General features: G+C 41.8%; 1 protein-coding gene across 1 annotated transcript in view; it reads right to left on the reverse strand.

Annotated features, from left to right (window-relative positions):
* MEGF10 (multiple EGF like domains 10) overlaps positions 1-22,741 on the reverse strand; it is a 115,212-nt gene that overhangs the window by 53,760 nt on the left and 38,711 nt on the right. Inside the window, exons 5-6 of the mRNA XM_023754822.1 lie at positions 3,750-4,014; positions 1,767-1,887 (exon numbers count right to left, since the gene is read on the reverse strand). Coding sequence (XP_023610590.1) covers positions 1,767-1,887; positions 3,750-4,014 — 386 coding nt within the window. The remainder of the gene's footprint in view (positions 1-1,766; positions 1,888-3,749; positions 4,015-22,741) is intronic.

Here is a 22,741-nt window from a genome sequence, read left to right on the forward strand (position 1 = left end):
TTCCATGATCCCTTGTCCACCTTATCATCAGTGCCCAATAAAAGGCTCCTCACTCTCACTTTACCACTTCATGGAACTTCTCCAGGCTCTGCCTCCAGAATCAAACCTTGTCTTGCCTGCTTACCATTTCTAACTCTCACCTTGGGTCTGGTATTTGGTTTCCACCTGTCCCAGTGGTCTGAACATCTTGACCTCTTACTTCCCATGACTTTCCTGGGAACTAGACTCCAGTTCTCCTTTGCTCCATGCCCACAACAAGGGTAATACCAAAGCAACTCCATCCCATGTCTGGCTCCTAAGCCTCCAGCTTGGGCATCACCTAGAGAGACGGTGGCTTCATACATAGTAATCTAGGTTGGTGTGTCTAACAGGATAGTGATAGACACGTGTCTAGGCAAGTTAAGATTTGGGAAAATCAGTATATGATTGTCAAAGCCATGGGTCTGGATGAGATTTTCAGAGACTTATACCAAGAACAGAGAAGAAGGACAAGACTGAAACTTAGAGAATAATACAGTAAAGTGATCTGTATGAGGAGAAGGATTAGGAAAGGAGATCTTTAGTGAGAGGTAGGAGAGAGGGTTATCAGGGAAATGGAGGAAAAAGAGATTAACAAAGGGAAGTGGATGAGAAGCAGTGTCAAAAGCTTTGGAGAAGTGAAGCTAATGAGAATAGAAGAGTGGAATGAGAATGGATTTGGCAATTAAGAAGTCATTTCACTATACAAGAGCAGCTTCCCACCCTTATGGGGATAGAAAATGATCATGAAATAAATTGCTCTTTTATTTTTTGTTTGCTAATAAAGGAAGCAGACATTGGTCATTCACTCTTCTGCCTTCCAGCAGACTTATGCACAAACCAACTCAGAGGAATAAGAACCAATGTTATTTCCTCATTTCAGAGAAATCTAGCTAGTAAGCCTGTTTTGACATTGTGCATCGCACATCACATTAAGATTGTGTGATGCCACATAAAGAAAGAGTATCATGGTCAAAGTATGGCAATTGTGGTAGGTTATAGCTTCCTCTTGGATTATGATACTAAAGGCTCTAAAGCAGTGATGGCGAACCTTTTGAGCTCGGCGTGTCAGCATTTTGAAAAACCCTAACCTAACTCTGGTGCCGTGTCACATATAGAAATTTTTTGATATTTGCAACCATAGTAAAACAAAGATTTATATTTTTGATATTTATTTTATATATTTAAATGCCATTTAACAAAGAAAAATCAACCCAAAAAATGAGTTTGCGTGTCACCTCTGACACGCGTGTCATAGGTTCGCCATCACTGCTCTAAAGAGTTCTGCAACACTTGGGAAATTTGGTTTCCCTGAAAGTATCTCCAGATTGATATGACTAGATAACTTTTTCATATAACACTTATTCTGTTGAAAATAACAGTCTCAAAGAACAATAGTGATCAACAGAACATAATTATGAAAATGATTATTTAAGTATGTACAGTGTTTAACAGCTCTGGCTGCCACATGTAAGATGAGATGTTTCCCTTTTATATCCTGAGGGGAAATGCAGGACAGATGGCCTACTATCTTTTCCATGAGGGCCCTTACTGCACTTCAAGTTCAGGATTGAATCACCCTCTGCCATCTTTGGACTGAAGCATTCCAGCTTTGAAGTAGTTGGGTATTTCCAGTTTTGGAATCTTTAACCATGAGTGTAACTTTATTTTGTGCTAAAGTCCTCCACGTGCGTTTTCACCTGAGTATCCTGAAGCAGGTGACTTTTGGAGGGAGGAAGGGAGCTTACCAGCCAGCCAGGAGGACAGGAGCATTCCCCAGTGACGTGATGACACACTCCTCCATTCTGGCAGGGGCATCTCTGCTCACACTGTGGACCATGCTTGCCAGGGGGACAAAGATCCTCACAGCTGAGGGATTAATGGGTGACAAAGGGTACCATTATTTATTCCACCACACGGCCCTTAGGTTCACAGACACAACAGCACCCAGAGTCCTAAAATAGACCAGTTTCTCTGTTCAACATTGTTCGTTTCATTAACACTGAGAGCGTTGATCATATTGGCTGGAAGTGTCTTTGAGGGGTCACCTGGTCCTTCCTTTTGTTTTAGGGTACTGTCTGATGAAGCCAATCTGTCCTCTCTGAGTGCGCCAAGAATGACTCGGGTTGGCAAAGCACTCCTGGTGTCAGGAACTTTCCATGTAACTTTCATAAAGCCCACAAGCTACATTGGAAATCTACTTTTGTTTGTGCATTTGTTCTAACCTTAAAGGAGATTGAAATGTTTGTACATCTCCACTCTGTGCACATATTTTTCATAAACAATTTTCAGCACCCTCTCCTTCAGATGGACCGGTTTCCATGCCTTTAACCTCCTGTGCCATATTGTGTGAACCAACCTTCTTCTCTAAGCCTTTGTCATTTTTTCTCTCTGGTGAAACTGCTCCAAGTTTCCAAAGCCCTATTCAATTGTGGCCTTAATAAAAACCCATAGAAGCAATATTAACAATTAAATCATTTGGGATGGTCATTCATTCTTCTGAAAATTAGGGCTTTCTAGGCTAATGCACTTTTTCTCTAGCTCTACTTTATAGCCCCAATACTGTCAGCGGGAAGTATTTACCTAATCAGCCCCATTTTCCCCCAAGTTCTAGTTCTATGATTTACAAGTATAATTTTCTCAGTAAGGGAACAAGATTTTTCCATCTCCTACTTTTTTTTTGGCAAATTCTGCCTCTTACTCTGTTTGCTATCACAGATGCTCAACTCACAATGAGATTACATCCCAATAAACCCATCGTGAATTGAAAACATAACTTCAAAATGCAGTTAATATACCTAACCTACCGGACAATATAGCTTGCGCAGCCTACCTTACATGTGCTCAGAACACTTCCATTAGCCTTCAGTTGGGCAAAATCACCTAACACAATGAACATGCTCTAGTACCAGAGGTTGCCCTCGTGATCGGGGAGCTGTGGCTCAGCGCCACTGCCCAGCGTCACTAGAGACTATCACAGCATATCAGCAGTCCCAGAGAAGATCAAAATTCAAAATATTCACAGTGTGGTTTCTACTGAATGTGTCTCGCTTCACACGATCCTAAATTTGAAAATCGTTAAGTTGGAGCATTGTTAAGTTGGGGGGGACCATCTGTACAAAGCGAAGAAATGTCCTTCCCACAAAAGAAAGTGGAGGCTAAGTAGTTGCTTCGTTGTTCTCCGGAAGCAGTTAACCATCCTATACAGACGTGATACATAGACTTTTATATTCACAAATCAACATATGTATCTATGGGCATTAATTAACCCAGTTCTCCTTTTATCCTGGGCTATTTCTAACAACTTCTCCCTTTCCTCTTTTCTAAGGCACTGAACCCATCCGGTTCTATCCAGCTAATTAATTTGCCACACGGAACAGGAAAACGTGGACCATTAGCACCAGTGGTGTAAAAGGAATGTGACTGTGGGAGAATCAAAGCGGAACTTCAACTCTGCCCCAGCAACCCCCAACTGGCCATCCAGCCCAACATCCTGGCCTGCTCTATCCTTGTCCTGCTCAGAGCAAAGCATGGAAACTGGCCCTGAGACTCTGCTGGGCTCTGGTGCTCAAGGGTCAAACAGCAGGATCACCTGGTGGCCATCACTGCTGATCCCACCTCTGTGCCTGGACGCCTGCCCTCTCAGTGACTCCACAGGCAGCAACAGAAACAGAAGCACAGGAATAAGATGGCAGCGGCAGCATGAGTGCAGGTAGGGGTCTGTCACTTACAAGGCTCCGGTGTACCCGGGCGGGCAGCGGCACTCTCCTGTGGCGTGGTCGCAGGTGGCTCCGTTCTGGCACTGGCATCTCTGGTGACAGTCGTTCCCGTAGGTGCCCTGCTCGCAGCGCTCCTCCTGCTCGCAGCGCTCCTCGCAGCGCCAGCCCCGGAAGCCCGCGGTGCAGTGGCAGGCCCCCGTGATGGGGTTGCACAGGGCCCTGTTTTTGCACTGGCACCGGCTGCTGCAGTGCGGCCCCCAGTGATCGCCATCGCAGGCTGAGGTTGGGGAAAGAAACACGAGGGCATCAGAGGGTGGGCAGGGTAATGGCAACCTCTTCAGAACCAGCTTTCCTCTCTCTCTCAGAGAAAACGGCTTAATGACCCCTCCACCGCCATTCCTTAGCTGGGCGTCAGGGCCCCAGCACCCACCCAGGGCAATGCCTCACACACTGATGCTCAGCACTAGGTGCACCACTTCCCATCACTCCACTGCTGAAGCTCAGCTACCTGTTCCAACTCCATGCCTTGCTCAGCCTGTTCCCTGCCTCTGAGTGTGGAGTTTGGTGTGAGAGTGGTTGGCTAGGGGAGGGTGCGTGTGTGAGGTGGGGAGGATGGAGACGAGGCTGGCCAGGCAGGTGGGAATGAATGGTCAATGGTCGGCTCATACAGGGCGTTTATGCACACTAAGAAGTTGGATTGCATCTTTTGGACAAGGAAGTGGTAGTAAAGGATTTTAAGCAACGAGGAACACTGCGGATATGGCTCCTAGTAAGGTCACTGGCCACGGTGTAAGGAAAGGGCAGGAAGGAGCTGACAGTGAGAGGCAGGAGTACCAGGCGAGAGGAATGGCAGGAGGTCAGGTCAGCGAGGGGCCTGAACTCAGTGTGTGATCATGAAGACCAAGAGGGGACCCACAGGCAGAGTGGAGGAGTGGACTGGCCCTGCTCTGGGTCTGAGCTGAGCTCTCTCCAAGCTGATCTGTTTTCAAAGTATCTATCAAAATATGTGTGACTGGGACATAAGCAGAAAAGGCAGGGAAATTTTTGACTAAAATGTTTAAATTCATTGACTTATTTTAAAAATAAGACAACAATGAAACAGAAAATCGACAGCAAATAACGAAATAAATAGGCACATGAAACCAGGTAAGCCAAAGGCAGAAAAAAACTTTTGAAAGATAGATTTAAAAGTACAGTTGCAAAGAAAAGGAAGAGTGGCTATAATTCAAGTCAATGAGTAGGAAAAGGGGAGCGGGGAAGGGAAAAAAACCTCAACCCCAAACAGTCTAAAAATTATAAAGGGTGATGATAAGCAAAACCTACTCTTCATATGCATTGCCTAGCCAGTCGTGCATTTATTTATTAATTAGATGCTATAAAAATCACAAGGGAAGATGCACCCTGCCTAGAGCTCTTAAGATAAATTGCTTTTATGGAAAAAAAAAGTTTCATTTCATAAAAATGTTATAACTTCAACAGGCCTGAAATGAACTATTGAGGAAGAAAACAAACGAAAATTAGGCACATGGCAAATTAGACATACAGGATTCATCTTCCAATATGAGAACCTACCTTTCATTCCATACTATCAAAAGGTTGAATTGAATAATTCTGTTTTTAATCAGTATGGCTTTGGTCTCATTAGTACTTTAGCAAACATACTTTAACACAATTAAAAACAATGAGAGAGAATTCTTGAGCCTAAAGCAGATCAAGAAAGCAATTACCTAAGAACTCACAATGTTCTTTCAGAAAATAAGATTAGGTGGTCTTTCCAAGATGAGATTTAAGCCTAATTGTTATTCATATGAATTGTTTCTTTTATTGCTTATGGATAAGGATAAAGAAATTTCTTTTTCAATTCTAACTCTTTCAATCTAGGATTTTTTTTTAATTACCTGTATGTTCCTTTACATCCTCTCAGTGATCCCAGGGAGAATCTATCCTGTTTTTAAGGTCCACTAAAATGAATTCCATAGTATTTTATAATGTGTTCCCTGGCCCATTGATGTTACAAGTAAGGAAAAAATCTTCATTCCACGTAAGTCAAATCCTCTATCCTGTAATTTGATCCCTTTTTCTCCTGTCCTTACAGTACAGACAGTTCACCAATGTTCTCTATATTATAAATGATCTTATCCCTGGAATATGAATGCATCCTTGATCTTGCTCTAGCTAGACTAGATACTATAGTCCCAATACTTTCACTTATTTTTTTAAAGTTTATTCAATTTCACTCATTTTCTTTGCTAAACCCTCTCCAAGTTCCCATATCCTCTCAACTTCCAGGAGTGTCAGATACTAAATACCTACTTTCTCCCCTTATGTATAATAGAGGATTAATTGATTGACACACAAAATAATTTTAGCTAACAAAATTACCTTCATAAGGGCACCAAGATGATGTCAAAGGCATTAAAAAATCATGATGAGTTAGAGTGCTGCTTCCCCACGGTGACACTGTGTAAGCGTGGGCCGAGCCCATGTGTTTTACAGGATGTTTGACAACAACAGGTGAGTGGCAGGAAGGAGGTGCAGGGGTCAGAGCTGGTCTCTCCTCTCCTCTGACCCATTTCCACATCCCATTCAACTGCTTCTCGCCCAGCAGAACAGCCAGGCAGAGAGAGACCAGTTCTATTTTCTTGGGATTCAATTCAAAAACAAAAATGAAAAGCCTAAATATATCTCATGATAGAAGCAAGCATATAGCAGGGATTGATAACTAGCAGCATAAAAGAAAGGGTTTCGGGCTTTTAAAGGAATATTATCATGCAGACATGGTGAATTTCCTGGCTCTATCTAAGCACTGTGGTATGCTTTGAAGTGACAGCTTCTCCCCTCGGGCTGTATTTTCCTAAAGGCCCCTGATACATGGGGGCTGTGTTTCCCTAAAATGCCCCTCATATATGGGCCTCACAATGTATTCACTGGTCACCCACAGGGGCTATGCTGGGGGGAAACCCACATACAGAAGTTTACAGACAAACAGTCAAGAAGTGGAAGAGTGGGACACAGAAGCCTGGCTTGAATTAAGGCATCACTGTGACTTCCTTCCTTTCTTCATTTGTCATATTTAACCATGTCAACGCATCCATTTTTCAACGGATCCCAGTGAGTGACACGGTTCATCACACAAAAGCCAGCTTTCTTCCCTGGTTCCTACACAATAGGCAGAATGGCTTCCTTATGTTTGGCACCAAGCTTAACCAATTACCCTGAGTTCAAGTACTGTGCCTGGAAAGGCAGTCTTGAAAGAATCTGAACTCAAATCATCTGATTTATTTTACTTAACATCTCACTCTGATCTCAAAGGGGAAGTGTTTTGCTTCTCAAGAAAAAGTGACTGGGTTGGTCACTGACCACTTAAGAAAATGTAGTTAACATTGAAGTAGCTTGAATATCATAAAAGCAAAAGGTAAATGAACAAGATTTTGATTCAGATTAAATTGAAAAAACCCAAATGCAAGTAAGAGAGCGATGACTCATTTTCAGCTCTTACTGTGCTAACAGCTAGAAGTGGGCTGTCGGATGCGGTGTGCCCAGACTCCTGCAGATGTGTCAGGAGATGCTTCATAAGGGTCTCAGACGTGAGCACGGACAGCTCGCTCTATTAAGCTCTCATAATAACTTGGCAATAAAAGGAATTTTATACTACAGTCCCCGCTACAACCCTTAGTGACACCTTGTAGAGCACTGGTTCCTCTCCCCCTGCAGCCCTATGGCAGTCACCACAGGTTGCATCCGTGGGCTGGGCGCTGAAATTCACTCAGTTGGTAACTCTTGAGTACCTGTCGTGTGCCAGCCATGGTACTAGGCCTAGAGTTGATAGGAGAACGAGAGAGCGCCTGCTTCTACAACCTTACAGCTTAGTGGCAATGGCATCAAGTTACTAGGCAGTAAGACAGCCTGGGATAAGCAGTCAGGTAAGGATATGGACAAGGGGCGACTGAAACCATGGAAATGACACTTAACCAGCGCTGGTGAGTTGGGAAAAGCTTCCCAGGTAAAACAATGTCTAAGCTTGGACTTAAAAGCAGAGTGTGTCATATTTAAGTAAAGGGTGAGGATTTGTACCTACAAAGAGGGGGCACTAACAGGGGAGGGAGGCTGCAGGAGGTATTACATTCAGAGAGTATGATACATGCAACTGCCAAAAGGCCTTTAAATAGCAAATGTCTATGAACGCCTTCTTGGGCTTCTACGCTATTGCATCATGGCCATTATTATCTCTCTTAACCACATGCAACAAGAAGGAAGTATAAAAAATAAGTAGAGTAAAGATATTAAACATGTCCTCTCCCTCCATCTGTCCTCCCCAGTCTTCCAAGCCCAGCCCAGATATCTCAGGCCTTCAGGTACATTTCTGAGACCCAATCTGAGATGCTCTCTGAAAAGAGCATTATATAAATTCTATGACATCCACTTATATCTCTTCATATCTCTCGAATAAGACTGAATTTCATAGGCATTTAGACACACTGACATCCTTTCTTGATCTTAGCAGCTGTCAACAGAAGGTTTCGTACTACCATGTCATGGCAGCCTCTGGCTGACAATATGGTTAGATGCATTCTGATTTTAGGGATATCAAACACAAGACTGCACAACCTGAGGCATGAAGCAAGGTAATGGTAAAGATGAGGCTGATACAGTGATGATGATAACCTTTCCCTTTTTGTGAGAACCAGCACTCTTTTTGTTGTTTTTTTAAAAAATATGTTTTTATTGATATTTAGAGAGGAAGGAAGAGGATAGAGAGATAGACACACCAATGAGAGAGAAACTTCATCGATTGGCTGCCTTCTGCACAGCTCCAGCTGTGGCTCAAGCCTGCAACCCCGGCATGTGCCCTGACCAGGAATTGAACCATGACCTCCTGGTTCATAGGTCGATGCTCAACACTGAGCCACACCAGGTGGGCAGAACCAGCACTCTTAGGTTCTACTACAGGAGAACAGGTTACCACATCCATTTTATAGATTAGTCTGGAAAAGTGTATCTATAGCCCTTCATTCATAAATTCCTCTTTTGGTATTTTTCCAAAATAAATAAATGTATGTGTGTAAAGACAATAACGATTTATCATGATTAATTAATAATAGTTACAGTGCACCCATAGCCACTGTTCTAAAGCACAGTAAACTGACAGAGTCCTGTTATCTACATTTTAAAAAAATATATTTTTATTGATTTCAGAGAGGAAGGGAATGGGAGAGAGAAATAGAAACATCAATGATGAGAGAGAATCATTGATTGACTGCCTCCTGCACACCCCCTACTAGGGATTGAGCCAGCAACCTGGGCATGTACCCTTGACCGGAATCGAACCCTGGACCGTTCAGTCCACAGGCTGATGCTCTATCCACTAAGCCAAACGCCCAGGGCCTATTATCTACATTTTCTAGATGAAGAAACTATGACCCAAATGACTTGCTTAAAGTTACACAGGTAGTGAGCAGTGAAGCACAAGACCTGTCTTCGGCCTGCGGACTGAAGGGTCCCGGGTTCGATTCCGGTCAGGGGCATGTACGTTGGTTGCGGGCACACCCCCAGTAGGAGAAACCAGCCAATTTTCTAGTAATAGAAGACAATTATTTTTGGTAAAGTCATATAATGGAATACTATGCATCAATTAAAAGTGGTTTTACAGAAGAATATTTAATGAATTTGAAAGATGTTAGCAATATCATAATTATAAAAAGTACATTAAAAACAGTATGCTCCACATGATTCTATTTGAGCAATATATTAAAATGAACCAGATTAAACTGTCATTAATTTTGGAAAAAAATGGCCAAATATCTGCAATTATAATGTTTGTATCTAATATCTGGGGAAGGAAGGAGAAGAGGGATATGAGGAAGATAGGGACAGAGACAGACAGATATGGAAAAGCTCTACTGTCAAATGGTACCACTGGGTATCTCTGGATCTTAAGAGCATATATGATTTTTCTTTTATTCCTTTGGATTAACTAGATGTTCTACATTTTCTACATGTCTCCTTTTGGCACATGAGAAGAGCAAGCAAAACATTAGGTTTCAAACAGTTTGATCTGCTGAGCATTTATCCTGCGCCAGGTCCTGTGCTCCATGCTTTAGACACCAATTCCAACAAGGTGGGTGTCAGGATCACATTTAGCACATTGAACATATTTCGGATGAGAACATTTCGGTAAAATGTCCATAAACACCCAACCAATAAGTGGTGGCATCAATATTCAAGTCTAAGACTTCCTGAAAACCAAAGTCCAAGCACTTTTCAGGAGACTATGCTCCTCCTGAAGTAGTGAAATTATAGATTTTGGTTAAATACATCCCTTAATTATGTTTTTCATCTAATATGATCCATTAAGGCAGAGCAACACACGATAAGACCTTTCATGAGCAAGCCTAGGGGTTCAGCCAGTGACTCAATATTTAGGGGCACCGGAGGAAATTACCTCAGTAGTAAGAACAGAGGGCATTTCTCAAAAAGAAAAGAAAATTAAGGAGATGCTCAGATCCGAAGAGCTCTGTGAGTTGATAATGATTCTATGCAAACAGAAATGCCAATAAACTTGAGGTGGTAAAAGTATTGATGTCATTCGCTTTCAGGGTCCACAGACCTGAAAAGCTAGGCCCACTTATCACTGGGAACAGGTGGCACTCAAGACACACTAGTATCTGGTGAATGAATGAAGGTAAATATACATCACTATAGTTTCACAAGCAGAGAAGCCTGTACAACCACTGTAACGATTCTAGGCACATTTTCCTCCCCCAACCCACTTCAAACCCTCCGTCTAATGTTCTGTGCAAAGGATGGGGAGGTTGGGGGGGGGGAGAGAAGAGTTTCAATCGTGTGTCATCTTTATGCGGCTATTTTATTTAAACTTCACAATAACACTCAATGTTACCAGGTACAATTATTCCAACATTTCATGTGCAAAGTGGACTCACGATAATTTTCTCAAAGTCACTCAGTGCTGAAGGGGCAGAAGCAAGGGATAAACCCCCACCTCTCAAGGCCTCCAGGGCCAGGATCTTCCCCCACCACGCAGACCATCCCGAGCGAATGATGCTCATCAATGACAAAACCCACATCAGTGCACATTCACTGCTTCTGCCTGGTTTCCAAAGGGGGTCATTCCAGGACAAAAGTCTCACATGTGTTTGAGAAACAACACTTGTTTGCCCGGACGACATCCCCATCTTCAGAGTGGTGGTAGCCGGCTCATCAGAATGGTTTTGATAAGGAATGCCCCAACATGTCCACAGCCACAAATGGTATTAACAAAAACAAGGCCTGGGGGGAAATCTTTGAACAAAAGGGAGACAGTTTAGTACATCTCTTGTCTTTGTGTAAACAAAGAATAAGAAAAGGAGCACAATTAGAGATCAAGAGAAATGCCAAACTGAGAAGGAACAAGGGCATGCTAATACATTGTTTCATTCAAAGGACTCTATAAAAAATAAAAATAAAAAAGGAAGGGAAAGGATGAAATAATTTTCTCATTGAGAAAGGAGTGATGGAGTCATGTTTACCCTCAGGTTCACCTTGTTACAAAATTCACTGATCAGCAACTGGCTCAATGCGGAGAACAGTGATCTAGCATCAGACAGACGGGACTCCAACCAGGCCACCGGCACTTCATAGCCATGGGACCTGGAGCCAGGCCCCAACCTTTGTCACACTTCGTTTTCTTTTGTAAAATGGAGATGGTAGAACGTACTAATTACAAAAAAGTACTTCTTATGTGTGACCCGGCACAGACCTAATAGCAGCAGAGATTTTATTCCATGTGACCCGGCACAGACCTAATAGCAGCAGAGATTTTATTCCATGGTTGGCACATTGGAACATCTCAGGAAGGACACTCAAGAAAAACATCCTCCAGTGCATATGAAGCAGGAGTAGCAGGCCTGTCCTTGGTTTGTATTATTTGTTTGTCTTGCACAAATTTTCCAGTAGTTCCATGAAGTAAAAACAAGCCCTGGTATCACCCTTTTCATCTGTTTTTACAAGGCCAACTGGAAAAGGCTCGGGTATACAATGAAACCCTGCATTTTACATTGTATTCTTAGTTGCCAGTTCAAAACAGGATTCAGAAATTTCCCACTTGCTGAAAAATTAATGTGTCGAGAGGGATAGGCCATGAGGCCCAGATATGGGAAAGGAGAAACTTACAAACAGACAATCATAGTCATCCTTCCTTAGCATGAAAAAAAAAGTCATTAATAAAATCTGGAGCATCTGGCCATATTAGTATGCACCAATCCCAATGACTTAACTTTTCCTCAGGTAATCTATGCCCACTAAGACCACAGAGCGGTCTTGAGACACATTTTGAAATATAAGATGCTTTTTAAAAGCAATTGATTCTGAATTATAGAGAACAACAAAGGTGCCTAATTCTGTGTACTTGTGTTAGGTCTAAACAAACTAGATGAATGAGCAATTCAGTTTTTATTCATTGCTTTTTGTTTTTGGGTTTGATTTCTGGGTGTGTGTAGTTTGTGTGTGTGTGTGGGAGGGTCTTCATTTAAAGCCTCTGGGATCTAAAATATCAATATTGTAGAATTATATGAGGTTCAAGAACCTTATGAATACTTCTCTACCAGATACGCAGGATAATGTATTGAATCTCGGAACTCAAGTTTATCATAGAGAAAGTGATGTCAGCTGATAATACATAACTACCCTCACCAGGGTTGCTCTTTGAAGTAACTAAGACTATAAGTCCTCTTAAGGTATAAATGTCAAGTATCTATTAGAATATATCAGTCAGCTATACTAATTCGAAAATATATTTTTACATGGAATTTTGCCGTGATGTTCTCCATTGACTTTAAAGAGGAAAGTTTGTGACTATGAGAGAAATTACTAAGGAAGGAAATTCAACCCTTTGTATTCTAATATACAGGCAAAGCACAAACAAGTTGCTTTTAAGAAAGTATCTCTACAGAGTGTGTCTTTTAGAAGAGACCGAAATAATATTCTGTTGTCTCAAAGGGCAGAAAAACAGTTCTTCCTGAAACACACACCCTTTCTTCCTAAGCCTTGGTCCCCCAGTGTCTTTTATCTCCTGTGATTTTGTTCCCCGTGCTTCAGGCTAACAAGGCTGTGCTGTGTCATTCCCTTTGTTACTGTAGAAGAAAAGATCCTCATTCAAAACATCAATGCTTTAAAAATAAAACAACTCTGGAAAGCCTCTCCAACCATGAAGAAGAACAATAAAAATGTATTTTCCAGATCCTCTGAAAGCACCAAAGCCCCATGTCCCTCACATGTCAAAACGCCCCACTGGAGAGCTGACACGGTGCCAGCATCGCTGTGGACACCACCAGGGCTGTTTATATGAATATCATTCAGTGCTGAGGGAGGACCTTTTTCCTTCTTTTAAAAAATGTTTGCTACATAGATTTTCAAAGAAACACTGTCATGTTATAATTTCAGTGTATGTTTCTCTCAAATTATGAACCAGCAAAGGGGGCGTGAAATATTTATTCTTCGGAGTATGTTGATGTCTCTCTATGAGAACACACTGATGAACCTGTTCGCAATGTAGGGAAACCTCAAGGACACACACTGTCGGCTGGGATTGAGTAAGGGATTTGGGGGGATTACATTTACTCACTAAAGTCAAAAGAATAATAACAACCTCAGGGGCCACCACAGGATGTCTTACTTTAGAAAGTCTTGCCATATTTTTGTTCTTTGCTCATTTATTCTTTCATTACAAATGTGTTAAGCATCTCCTACAGCTACTAAGTTCTGTTTGTTGAGCACTTACTACTTGCTCCTGCCTAAGACATGTTCTATGGCTAAGATTTCTTTATCTACTAGAAGAGACTGGCCCACAGTGAGGTTTATCACAAACGATTATGTACTAGTAAGTGTTGCTGTGTGTAGGATGCTCAAGGAACCCAGAGGACCTAGGCACATTGTACCATTGGGCAGAGGGGGGACGGCTTCCAGAGGAGATGGGGCTTGAGGTGAGCACTGAAGGATAAGCACTCAGGACCACCACTGGCAAAGTACTTAGTATCTTCACTCTGGATGTGAGAGGCCAGAGGGCAGAGGTCTTAAATGTTTTGTTTAAAATCTCATAGTAAGAAAACCAGCCCTCAAACCCTCAAGGCTAATTGGATGGTCTGAAAAATTTATTATAATTTTCTTGAGAAAAAATTTTTTTAACTGTAGAAGACTATAAGTAGCACTATAACAAAAGCCCATGAATCCACAACCTAGAATTAACTATTGTGAACATCCCATCACATCTGCTTCAACATTTAATGCAAGAAATAAAATACTGCAGATCAAGTTAAAGTCTCCTCTGTCTCCTTCTGCCTGGTTCTCAGTTCGTTCCCTGCTCTTTTTGTTTTTTAGATTTAACTGTTGATAGATATGTATTTACTGCCATTTTCTTGTTCATGTTTTTTATCTTTTTTCCCCTTCTTCTTCTTCAAGAAGACCCTTTAACATTTCATATAATACTAGTTTGGTAAAATGATTTAAAAGTGTGTATGTATATGGGGTTGGGGGAGGGGAATTTTGACCAAAAAGGAAAGACTGTGGTTAGTTGTTTTTTTATTATTTGCATTGAAGAAGTTTACTAGTATTTTAAAAAAATGCTTTGACAATCACAAGCAATAAGAAACCAGATATGATCATAAAAGATATGTGTGTGTTATGTGCCGTTGCGTCACCTCTGACTCCTATGAATGAGTGAGGTCCCCAATGTCCTGTCCTTAACAGCCCTGCTTAGCTCCTGCAGACTCATGGCTGTAGTTTCTTTTATAGAGTCAACCCAACACATATTTGGTTTTCCTCTTTTCCTGATGCCTTCGATTTTTCCCAGCATTATTGTTTTTTCCCAAAAAACCCCTACCTTCTCATAATGTGCCCTGTAGGACAGCTTCAGTTTTGTCCATTTGCCTCCAGTGATGTTTCTGGCTTAATTTGCTCTAGAAGCCACTTGTTCATCATTCTTATGGTCCATGGTATCCATAGAGCTCTCCTCCAACATCATATTTCAAATGAATTTAATTATATAATAAACCAGAGGACTTAATTTCAGCCAATTAACAACATAACCTCATAAAGGAGATGTATGTATCTCTACTAAAATCGGGTATTAATCTACTCCATTTTACAGGTGGGGTAACAAGTGAGGCTATAGGATCACCTAATATACATGGTATCATTATTTAACTCTAAGCAGAACAACCAGGAAGCACATTATTGCCATGAGAAAATGGTTGATATGTGATTTGAAATAACTTGTAGTTTGAATTTATTTGCCTTATTTCTTAGTTTATACATCATTTGGGTACAAATTAACAGCTGAGTTCCATACTGTCATACAAAATGTGCACCTTGAAAAGAAATATGTGCAAGTTTTGATGAGAAATTGTTAAGCATTCTCCACTCAAATTAGGGCTGACTTTCAAAACCTCTCATAGTCCTGGGGCCACCATTTCAGGAGTCACACCCCATATGAGTTAGAATCATGATGCTTATACTATGACCTTTCCTCTCTTGAGTCTGAGGAGCTCCTACATCCACATCTTCCTCAATGTTCATGGAAACTACATCTGGTGCATGTCTCCTGGCATCTAGTTTCAGGGCAGCTTCCAATTAGTGGGCAAGGAAGGGAACTTCTGCTAAGTCACCAAAGATGAGTGAGCCTACAAGATACTAGCCGAGGTGAATCCTGAAGCCACAGGAGCCTGAGCTACCTTAAGGCCCCTGGAGGAAAGACTTTAGGTCACGCCTTTCTCTAGACTGCAGCGGTCGCCAACTGGTGGTCCATGAGGTCCAAAAAGTTGGCAACCACTGGTTTAAGGAAGACCTCTGATCATTTCTTAACTTCTCCAAATACATTGCTTATACACAGGGTGCCCCAAAAATGTATACACATTTTAACAACTGATAGCTCAATTGATGTTTCTTTCTTTTCAGATTTAACCCATTGGAATTTATAATGTATAATAAGTGTGCATTATACAATATACACTTACAGGTCACCTGGTCTCACTAGGGAGAACTGACATTAGTGGGGCCCAAGTAGATGCTGCAGCAAGGAGACAATTGTGATAACCAATTATAAGAGCAATTCCACTTCTGAGTACTTACCTGAAGAAACCCGAAACACTAAATCAAAAAACATATATAGCCACATGCTCATTGAAGCATTATTTACAATAGCCAAGAAATGAAAGCAACATAAGTGTCCACCAACAGATGAGTGAATAAAGAAATGGTGCATATATACAATGGAATATGAGTCAGCCATAAAAATGAAAGAAATAATGCCATCTGCAAAACATGAATGGACTTAGAGGATATTGTGCTGAATGAAACAACTCAGACAGAGGAAGACAAATACCATATGGTTTCACTTCTATGTGGAATATAAAAAACAAAATAAACAAGTAGAAAAGAAACAGTCTCATAGACACAGAGCATTTTGATAGTTTCCAGATTGGAGGGGGGTAGAGGTGGGATGGGTGATAAAGGTAAAGGGAATAAGAACACGTTGGTAGATACAGAATAGTTATGAGGATATAAACTACAGCATATGTAATATAGTCAATAATACTGTAATAACTATGTATGGTGCCAGATGGGTACTAAATTTATTGAGGTGGTCACTTTGTAAGCTATATAAATACCTATTCACTGGGTTATACACCTGAAACTAATATAATACTGTACATCAACTGTAATTGAAAAATAAAAAATTACTTTAAATAAATATATTTAGTTACTAAAATAGATAAAATATCTAGAGCTTCCAAATTAATCAAAACATAGTAGATATTTTTAAGTTGCTGTCTGTGAGAACACAGGGAAGGATATAAGTCTTAATATAAACCAATTTAGCCTCTAATTAAGAAGAGGATGGTGGGTTGGATTTGGGTGGCAGCTCCATCAACCTGATTTCTAAACTAATTCTGACAGAGATGGGCATGTTAATGACAATGAGAAAAGGTTAGATTTGGTCATATTTTGAGGTTGAACCAAGATTTTCTGATAAATTGATGTCAAGGGATATTACACGAAACAACAACATAACAAAAAAATCAATAAATGATGTGGAGTAGGGTTAAATAACATGCCAGCCCAGCCTTGTCTTCACACCCATTGCAAGTAAACTGACTAGCATAGGAACATAAATGTCTACAGTGCTCTTACTGTGCCAGAAGCAATGTAAACCCGAATTCATCTGGTAAGGATGGACATCCATGGTCAGATGTTGGAAATCACACACACAAAAAAAACAACAACAACAAAAACAACAACAAAGTAAAACCTTCACTAGGGTTTCTTGGGAAGCCTCCTGGCAAGTGACTATGGGCAGAGAGGTTTCTGCTAATGAAGGGTGTCGCCTGCAGGACGAAATGAGATGGCCACAAAGAGCCACCCCAACTACTGTCCAGTCTAAAGACCAGACTACTGTGAAGAAGTCTGGTGGTAGCCCCGTGTGTCACATAAGAAAGTGAAAGTACCATTTATTTCGCCATTATTATGCTGCCAGGCACAGCGCCGAGCACTGAGCGGGTATTGTGTCATTTAATCCTCACAAGAAGAGGAAGTAGGAACTCTCACCCTTATTTGAAGCATGAGGGAAGTGAGGCTCAGAAACAGCTCAGAGAGGAGAGCAGCTGAGACTGCTGCCATTCAATTCCAACCTGGGGGTTGGAGGAAGGCGGGGAGGAGGCGCTCTGCCCATCCAGAGAGTAACCAAGCACAGCCCAGGTTTCAGGCTCCTTTAGAAGGCAAAATCAGCAGTTTCTGTTTGTAACCTCTATCAAAATATTTGGGCAATCCGTCAGTGAAACTGCTTTCGGGCAGTTCTGCTCAACCATTGTGAACTCAATCCTTCCCACCCATCATCAATGCCCTGCCCCCGTGCCCCGAAGCCCAATGATCTACTCTTATTCTTGCTGCTCCATCAACCTGATTTCTAAAGTAATTCTGACAGAGAGATGGGCATGTTAATGACCTGCCTCCAGGACTGGGCTCTGAGTGCCTTCTCTCCCAGACAATATCGATCAGACTATTGTGCCCAGTCAATAGTCCTTTACAACAAATCTTGCTGGGGAATAAGTCAACTTTTGTGCCTATGATTTCTGGCCTGTAACAGCCTTCAAATGGACTCCCCAATTTGAATATCCTGCAGGCAAAGTCTTACTACTTAGTGCTTTGCGGAGTGCCTTCTTTATTTATATAAAAGGTTATCAGTGTTCCTAATGTGGTACCTGAAAGTGTGTGAGCTAGTCTTGCCTCCTAGGCATGTTTCCACTACTTCAGAGTACATTTAACCAGACATGCTATTGATTACGATACAACTCTAGTTTTGATTTTCTAAACCAAACTTAATTTCCACTTTTGCCTCTATTTGGTCCTAATGTCAAAAGCCTGGGGAACAAGCATTTGAGAACTACTTGCTGGCCGCTGGCTGCTGGCTGGTTTAGTACTTTCCCAGGAGTTTTGAATGTGCCCTACAGCCAGAGGAGAAATAAATTTCTCTATAGACGTTTAGAAAATCATAAATAGGAGTATATAGGTTGGGAGAACAAATGTGTTATTGTAACTCATAGAAAAGCTTTATAGGGTTTCCAACACTAAGAAAGGTCGTGGGGATTGCATGTATGTAGCTATCGGAGTCAATCACTCATAGAAACACAGACTTGAAAGGGGTTGTACATATAATCTGGCCCAATGTTCTTAATATTACAAATGAGCAAATTAAAAATTACAAATGAGGCCAACCAAAATGGTGTCCTTTGGAATTCCCCATCTCTAATGTTAGTGTGCCCTCAGCCTCTCTCAGAAATTTTATTTTAATATTTGTCTGGTGTTTTCAACCCTAGCCTCCTGCTCTCATTTCTCTCAGTGCCCCTTGTCACTTTCACCAAACCTCCTTTCCAACTTCAGGAGGTACCGTACCCTTGTGGTTGAAGTTAATGGCTCTCAGTGAGATGTGAGTCTGTCTCCATTGTTTACTAGGTGTATCAACTTAGGCAAGTCATTTAATTTTTCTGCACCACCATTCACTCATCCATAAAATAGGAGCAAGAATTATAACCATTTCATTGTCTGTGGTGAGCATTAAATGTCATTCCTATAAAGCCCTTTTACTGATGCTTGGCACATTTTAAGTGCTCAGTGAAAGAGAACAGTCATTGTCATTATCAATGTGACCCAACTTCTGCTCCCCTTAGTATCAGCAGATGATCTCTCCTCCAAGTTTACCAAGAGAATGAAGAAAGGTCACCAAATATGGACTCCCTCACCCACTAGCACCTCTGACACTAGAAACCTATGGACATCCCTGACCGACACTGTTTCCCGCTCATTCTGTTGGGAATGGGAAGTACTTCTTCCTGCCAATCAGTTCCTGGGATCCGATCCCACCCCCCAACTGTCTCCTAAGGAGCCTTGTTCCTTCAATTAAATGGAGGAACTGAATCTCCAGCTTCCCTCCCTTTTCTTTCACCTTCCGCTCAGCCTCTAAACCTTTTTCACCGAAAAACATAAACAAAAGCAAACAAACACAAAGCTTCCTGTGAGCCTTCATTGCCTTTCACTAACTCCCTCTTTGCTCCTCCTCGTTGGCTTCTCAGCTAACTTTCTGGATGAGTAGTCTATATCAGCTTCTTTTCCTTCCCCCTCACCCACAGCAATACACGAGGCCCTTCTTGCCCTAGTGCACCCAGAAAACCTCACACTACCTTGCCCAACTCCGCTTAGGCTTCCTCAACCCACTGCCACGACTGAGGCCGTTTTCTTCCTCACAATGAGACATTCACGCTGCTGCCTACCTTTCTCCAATCATGAGCTTCGTCCCACATTTGTTTCCTTATCCCCAGCATCCAATACAGTTCCTTGCACACAGTAATCACTCATGAATACACAAATGACCTTCTCAGAATCATAGAGAATCATACGGTTCATTTAATCTAATTAAATGGAACAAACATTTACTGTGCTCCAACCACATACCGGGCACAATGGAGCCTGAAGAGATTAATAACACACAGCCCCTGCCCTCCAGGAGTTGTTTGTCATCCAGTGAGGGAGGAATAGGAATAGAGGACTGACGATGGAACAGAGAGATTGATGAGGGAACGGGGTAACAGAGAGAGAGAGAGAGAACAGGAAAGAGAGGAGGGAAGAGAGATGGAGGTAAGATAGATTAATGTCATATAGGCTAAGGTATACATTAGGATGCCAATAAAAGTAAAATATGTGTGTGCTTTTTAAAAAAATCATTTCATCAAATTTAAAAAGAAGCAATATGTCCGAGTCTAGTCAAATAAATCTTGATTTCACTCCGGGGGGAACAAACTCTGTACAGTTCTCTGACACACCTGGTTTTTTATACAGAGAATACACTGAGACCAGGAATTCTGACTATATATCACATATAGGAACCCTGCCCTCCACTGACAAAGTGAGCAGATTAAATTTCCAAGGGATGCCTTTGTGAACCTGTACATATAAAGGTATCTGTTAGTCCCTTAATCTCCTGAGTATATGAGGGGGAAAAATACAGAGAGATAGTTCTGGGTGACAGTTATCAATTTACGGCCATCTGGTCATTTTAGCCTCTTACTGTAAATAAAGTACTTACTCTTCTGGATGTAATGACTGATCCTGATTTTCAAGAGGAAATTGGGTTGCTACATGAAACCAAGAAACTCTAATATGGGGCACCTCTTAGTAATTCCATGCCCACTAAGAAAGGTTAACAGAAAACATCAATAATTTATTTAAAGGTAAGACAACTGAGAATTCAGGTCCTTCAGGAATGGGGGCTGAAATCACTCCACCATGTAAGGAGCCCAAGCAGGTGGGCTCTGGGCTGAGAAAGGTGGGCACACATGCTGAATGGAGAAGGGAGGTGCATATACAATGACAGCCTTGTGACTAGTTACAGAACAGGGGCCTGCTGCAGTTTTTAATAGTTTCTATTTGCTTGTTATAGGAATACATTCATTTGTAGATGTTATTTTCTTTTCCCTCTCTTTTCATTTTTATTTTATTTTATAAACAAGTTGTTGGACATTAACTTTAGTATCTAGATAAAATGTGTGTAGAAGTGTGCATAGAGGAGCCGAGTAACCAAAGGCATGGACTGCAATGGTTATCACTTTATTGCCTCTCAGTACTGAACTTTTCCTTCATTGCGGGCTCTACAAAAATGGATCTGGGCCCTTTAGATAGTCTTCCTTTTCCAGCTAGCTGAGTGTGAAGCATCTTCTTTAGAGGGCACAGGAGAGACATTCCAGGAGGAAAGCTGTCCGTGGCGTTCCAGTGTGCTAACTCAACTGACTCCTGAAGCGCACGTGGCTTCTCCAGCCCCCAGGGCCTGCCCTGGAAGCACGATGGGACTGGCTTCTGCAGCATCTGACTGTGTGGCAGCTTTCACTGAGCACCGTTTCTGCAAAAGGGGCAGCTTCTGCAGCCCAGCGCTAGGTCTTGCAGCACAGGCAGCTTGTTAGCATCCAGCTCCTGCAACACACTGGCTAGCAGAACCCATGAGCCAGCAACTGTCCCCGGGTACCCCTGGGGCTTTGATAGCAGACACTTCTCTATCCAAAGCTTTCCGAAGTGTCCTGGAGGGCAGATTTCCAGCAAGTTCTGCAAGAACAGTACTTAGGCAGCCTCTCTGCCATTCAGTGAGCTGTGGACGTGCCTTCTCTAACGAGGTCTGGATCGCACCCGGTGGGGCTTCCTTTGGGGCACTTTGTCTCAGCCCTAAGAGTAGAGGCTGCTCCTTATGTCAGCTGCCCTTGCATTGTCTTGAGTGTTATTTACTTCTTACTAGCCGATCCCTCATTACTCCAATCCCCTGTGGTAGTTCATAATCCTTCTGAATAAACTCTCCCTGTTAAAGTTACTATGTGTCCCAGTAGCAATGAGCATTCCCAGCACACCGATTTTCGTTTCTAAATACCATTTTCCAATGGCTCATTCTAGGACTGAGGCAGGAAAAACACAAAATAAGCTTGGAGTATCCTGTAGTACCAGAAAGTAAGGAAGTACTCAAAACAAACCAGCAGAAACAAACAGAATGCAGGGGGCATGTCAACAGGACACAGAGCCACCCAAAGGAACACCCAATCTCCAAAGCTGGAACAACTTGAGCAAAAAAATAATGTACTGTTGGTGTATAACCCAAAATATCAATATAATTGTATATGAGCCCATACTGATATATAAGTGATTGAATGAATAGGGAAAAGACAAGTCTGCCTCGAAAAGAGCTCCAAATAGCATAGGTAGACACTCACCCCTCAAAGACTAAAGCTTAATTCCTGCCTTTCACCTTAAGGGAAGGCTAGACTTAGTGACTTGCTTTTTAAAGAACAGATTAGGGAGAGCGAAAAATAGTGACTTTATGTGGAGAAACCTGACAAACACTACACATCAGCAAGTGATGAAGGGTAACCAAGTGATGATATCACCAGTGATGTCATATGAATGTCATGAAACCCCTGATATGATGTGATGAGAAGGGCACGTCAACTCTGTGGTATTCCTTTCGAAACCCATAACCCCACCATGAGAAAAACACCAAACACTGACGGAGGGGCATTCTACAGGATACCTGGCCAGTGCTTTTCAAGGCTATCGAGGTTAGGAAAAACAATAACTGAGAAACTGTCACAGACCAGAGGAGTCAGGGAAGACAGGACAATGAAAAGCAGTGTGGTACCCTGGATTTGAATCTGGAACAGAAAGAGACATCAACAGAAAAACGAATGAAATCCAAATAAAGTCTGGAGTTTATTTAACAGTGATGTACTAATATCAGTTTCTCAGTTTGACAAACTAATGGTAAGACATTAACAAGGGGGGAAACTGGATGCAGGCATATGGGAACTCTACTATCTTTGCAAATTTTCTATAAATTTAAAATGGTTCCAAACTAAAAGCTTTACTGAAAAAATAATTATTGAGGTTTCTGTCTCCTGATTGGACCCTGATTGATACAAGGAACTCCT

The sequence above is a fragment of the Myotis lucifugus genome, unplaced genomic scaffold, assembly GCF_000147115.1.
Source record: "Myotis lucifugus unplaced genomic scaffold, Myoluc2.0 scaffold_0, whole genome shotgun sequence".
NCBI classification, from domain to species: Eukaryota; Metazoa; Chordata; class Mammalia; order Chiroptera; family Vespertilionidae; genus Myotis; species Myotis lucifugus.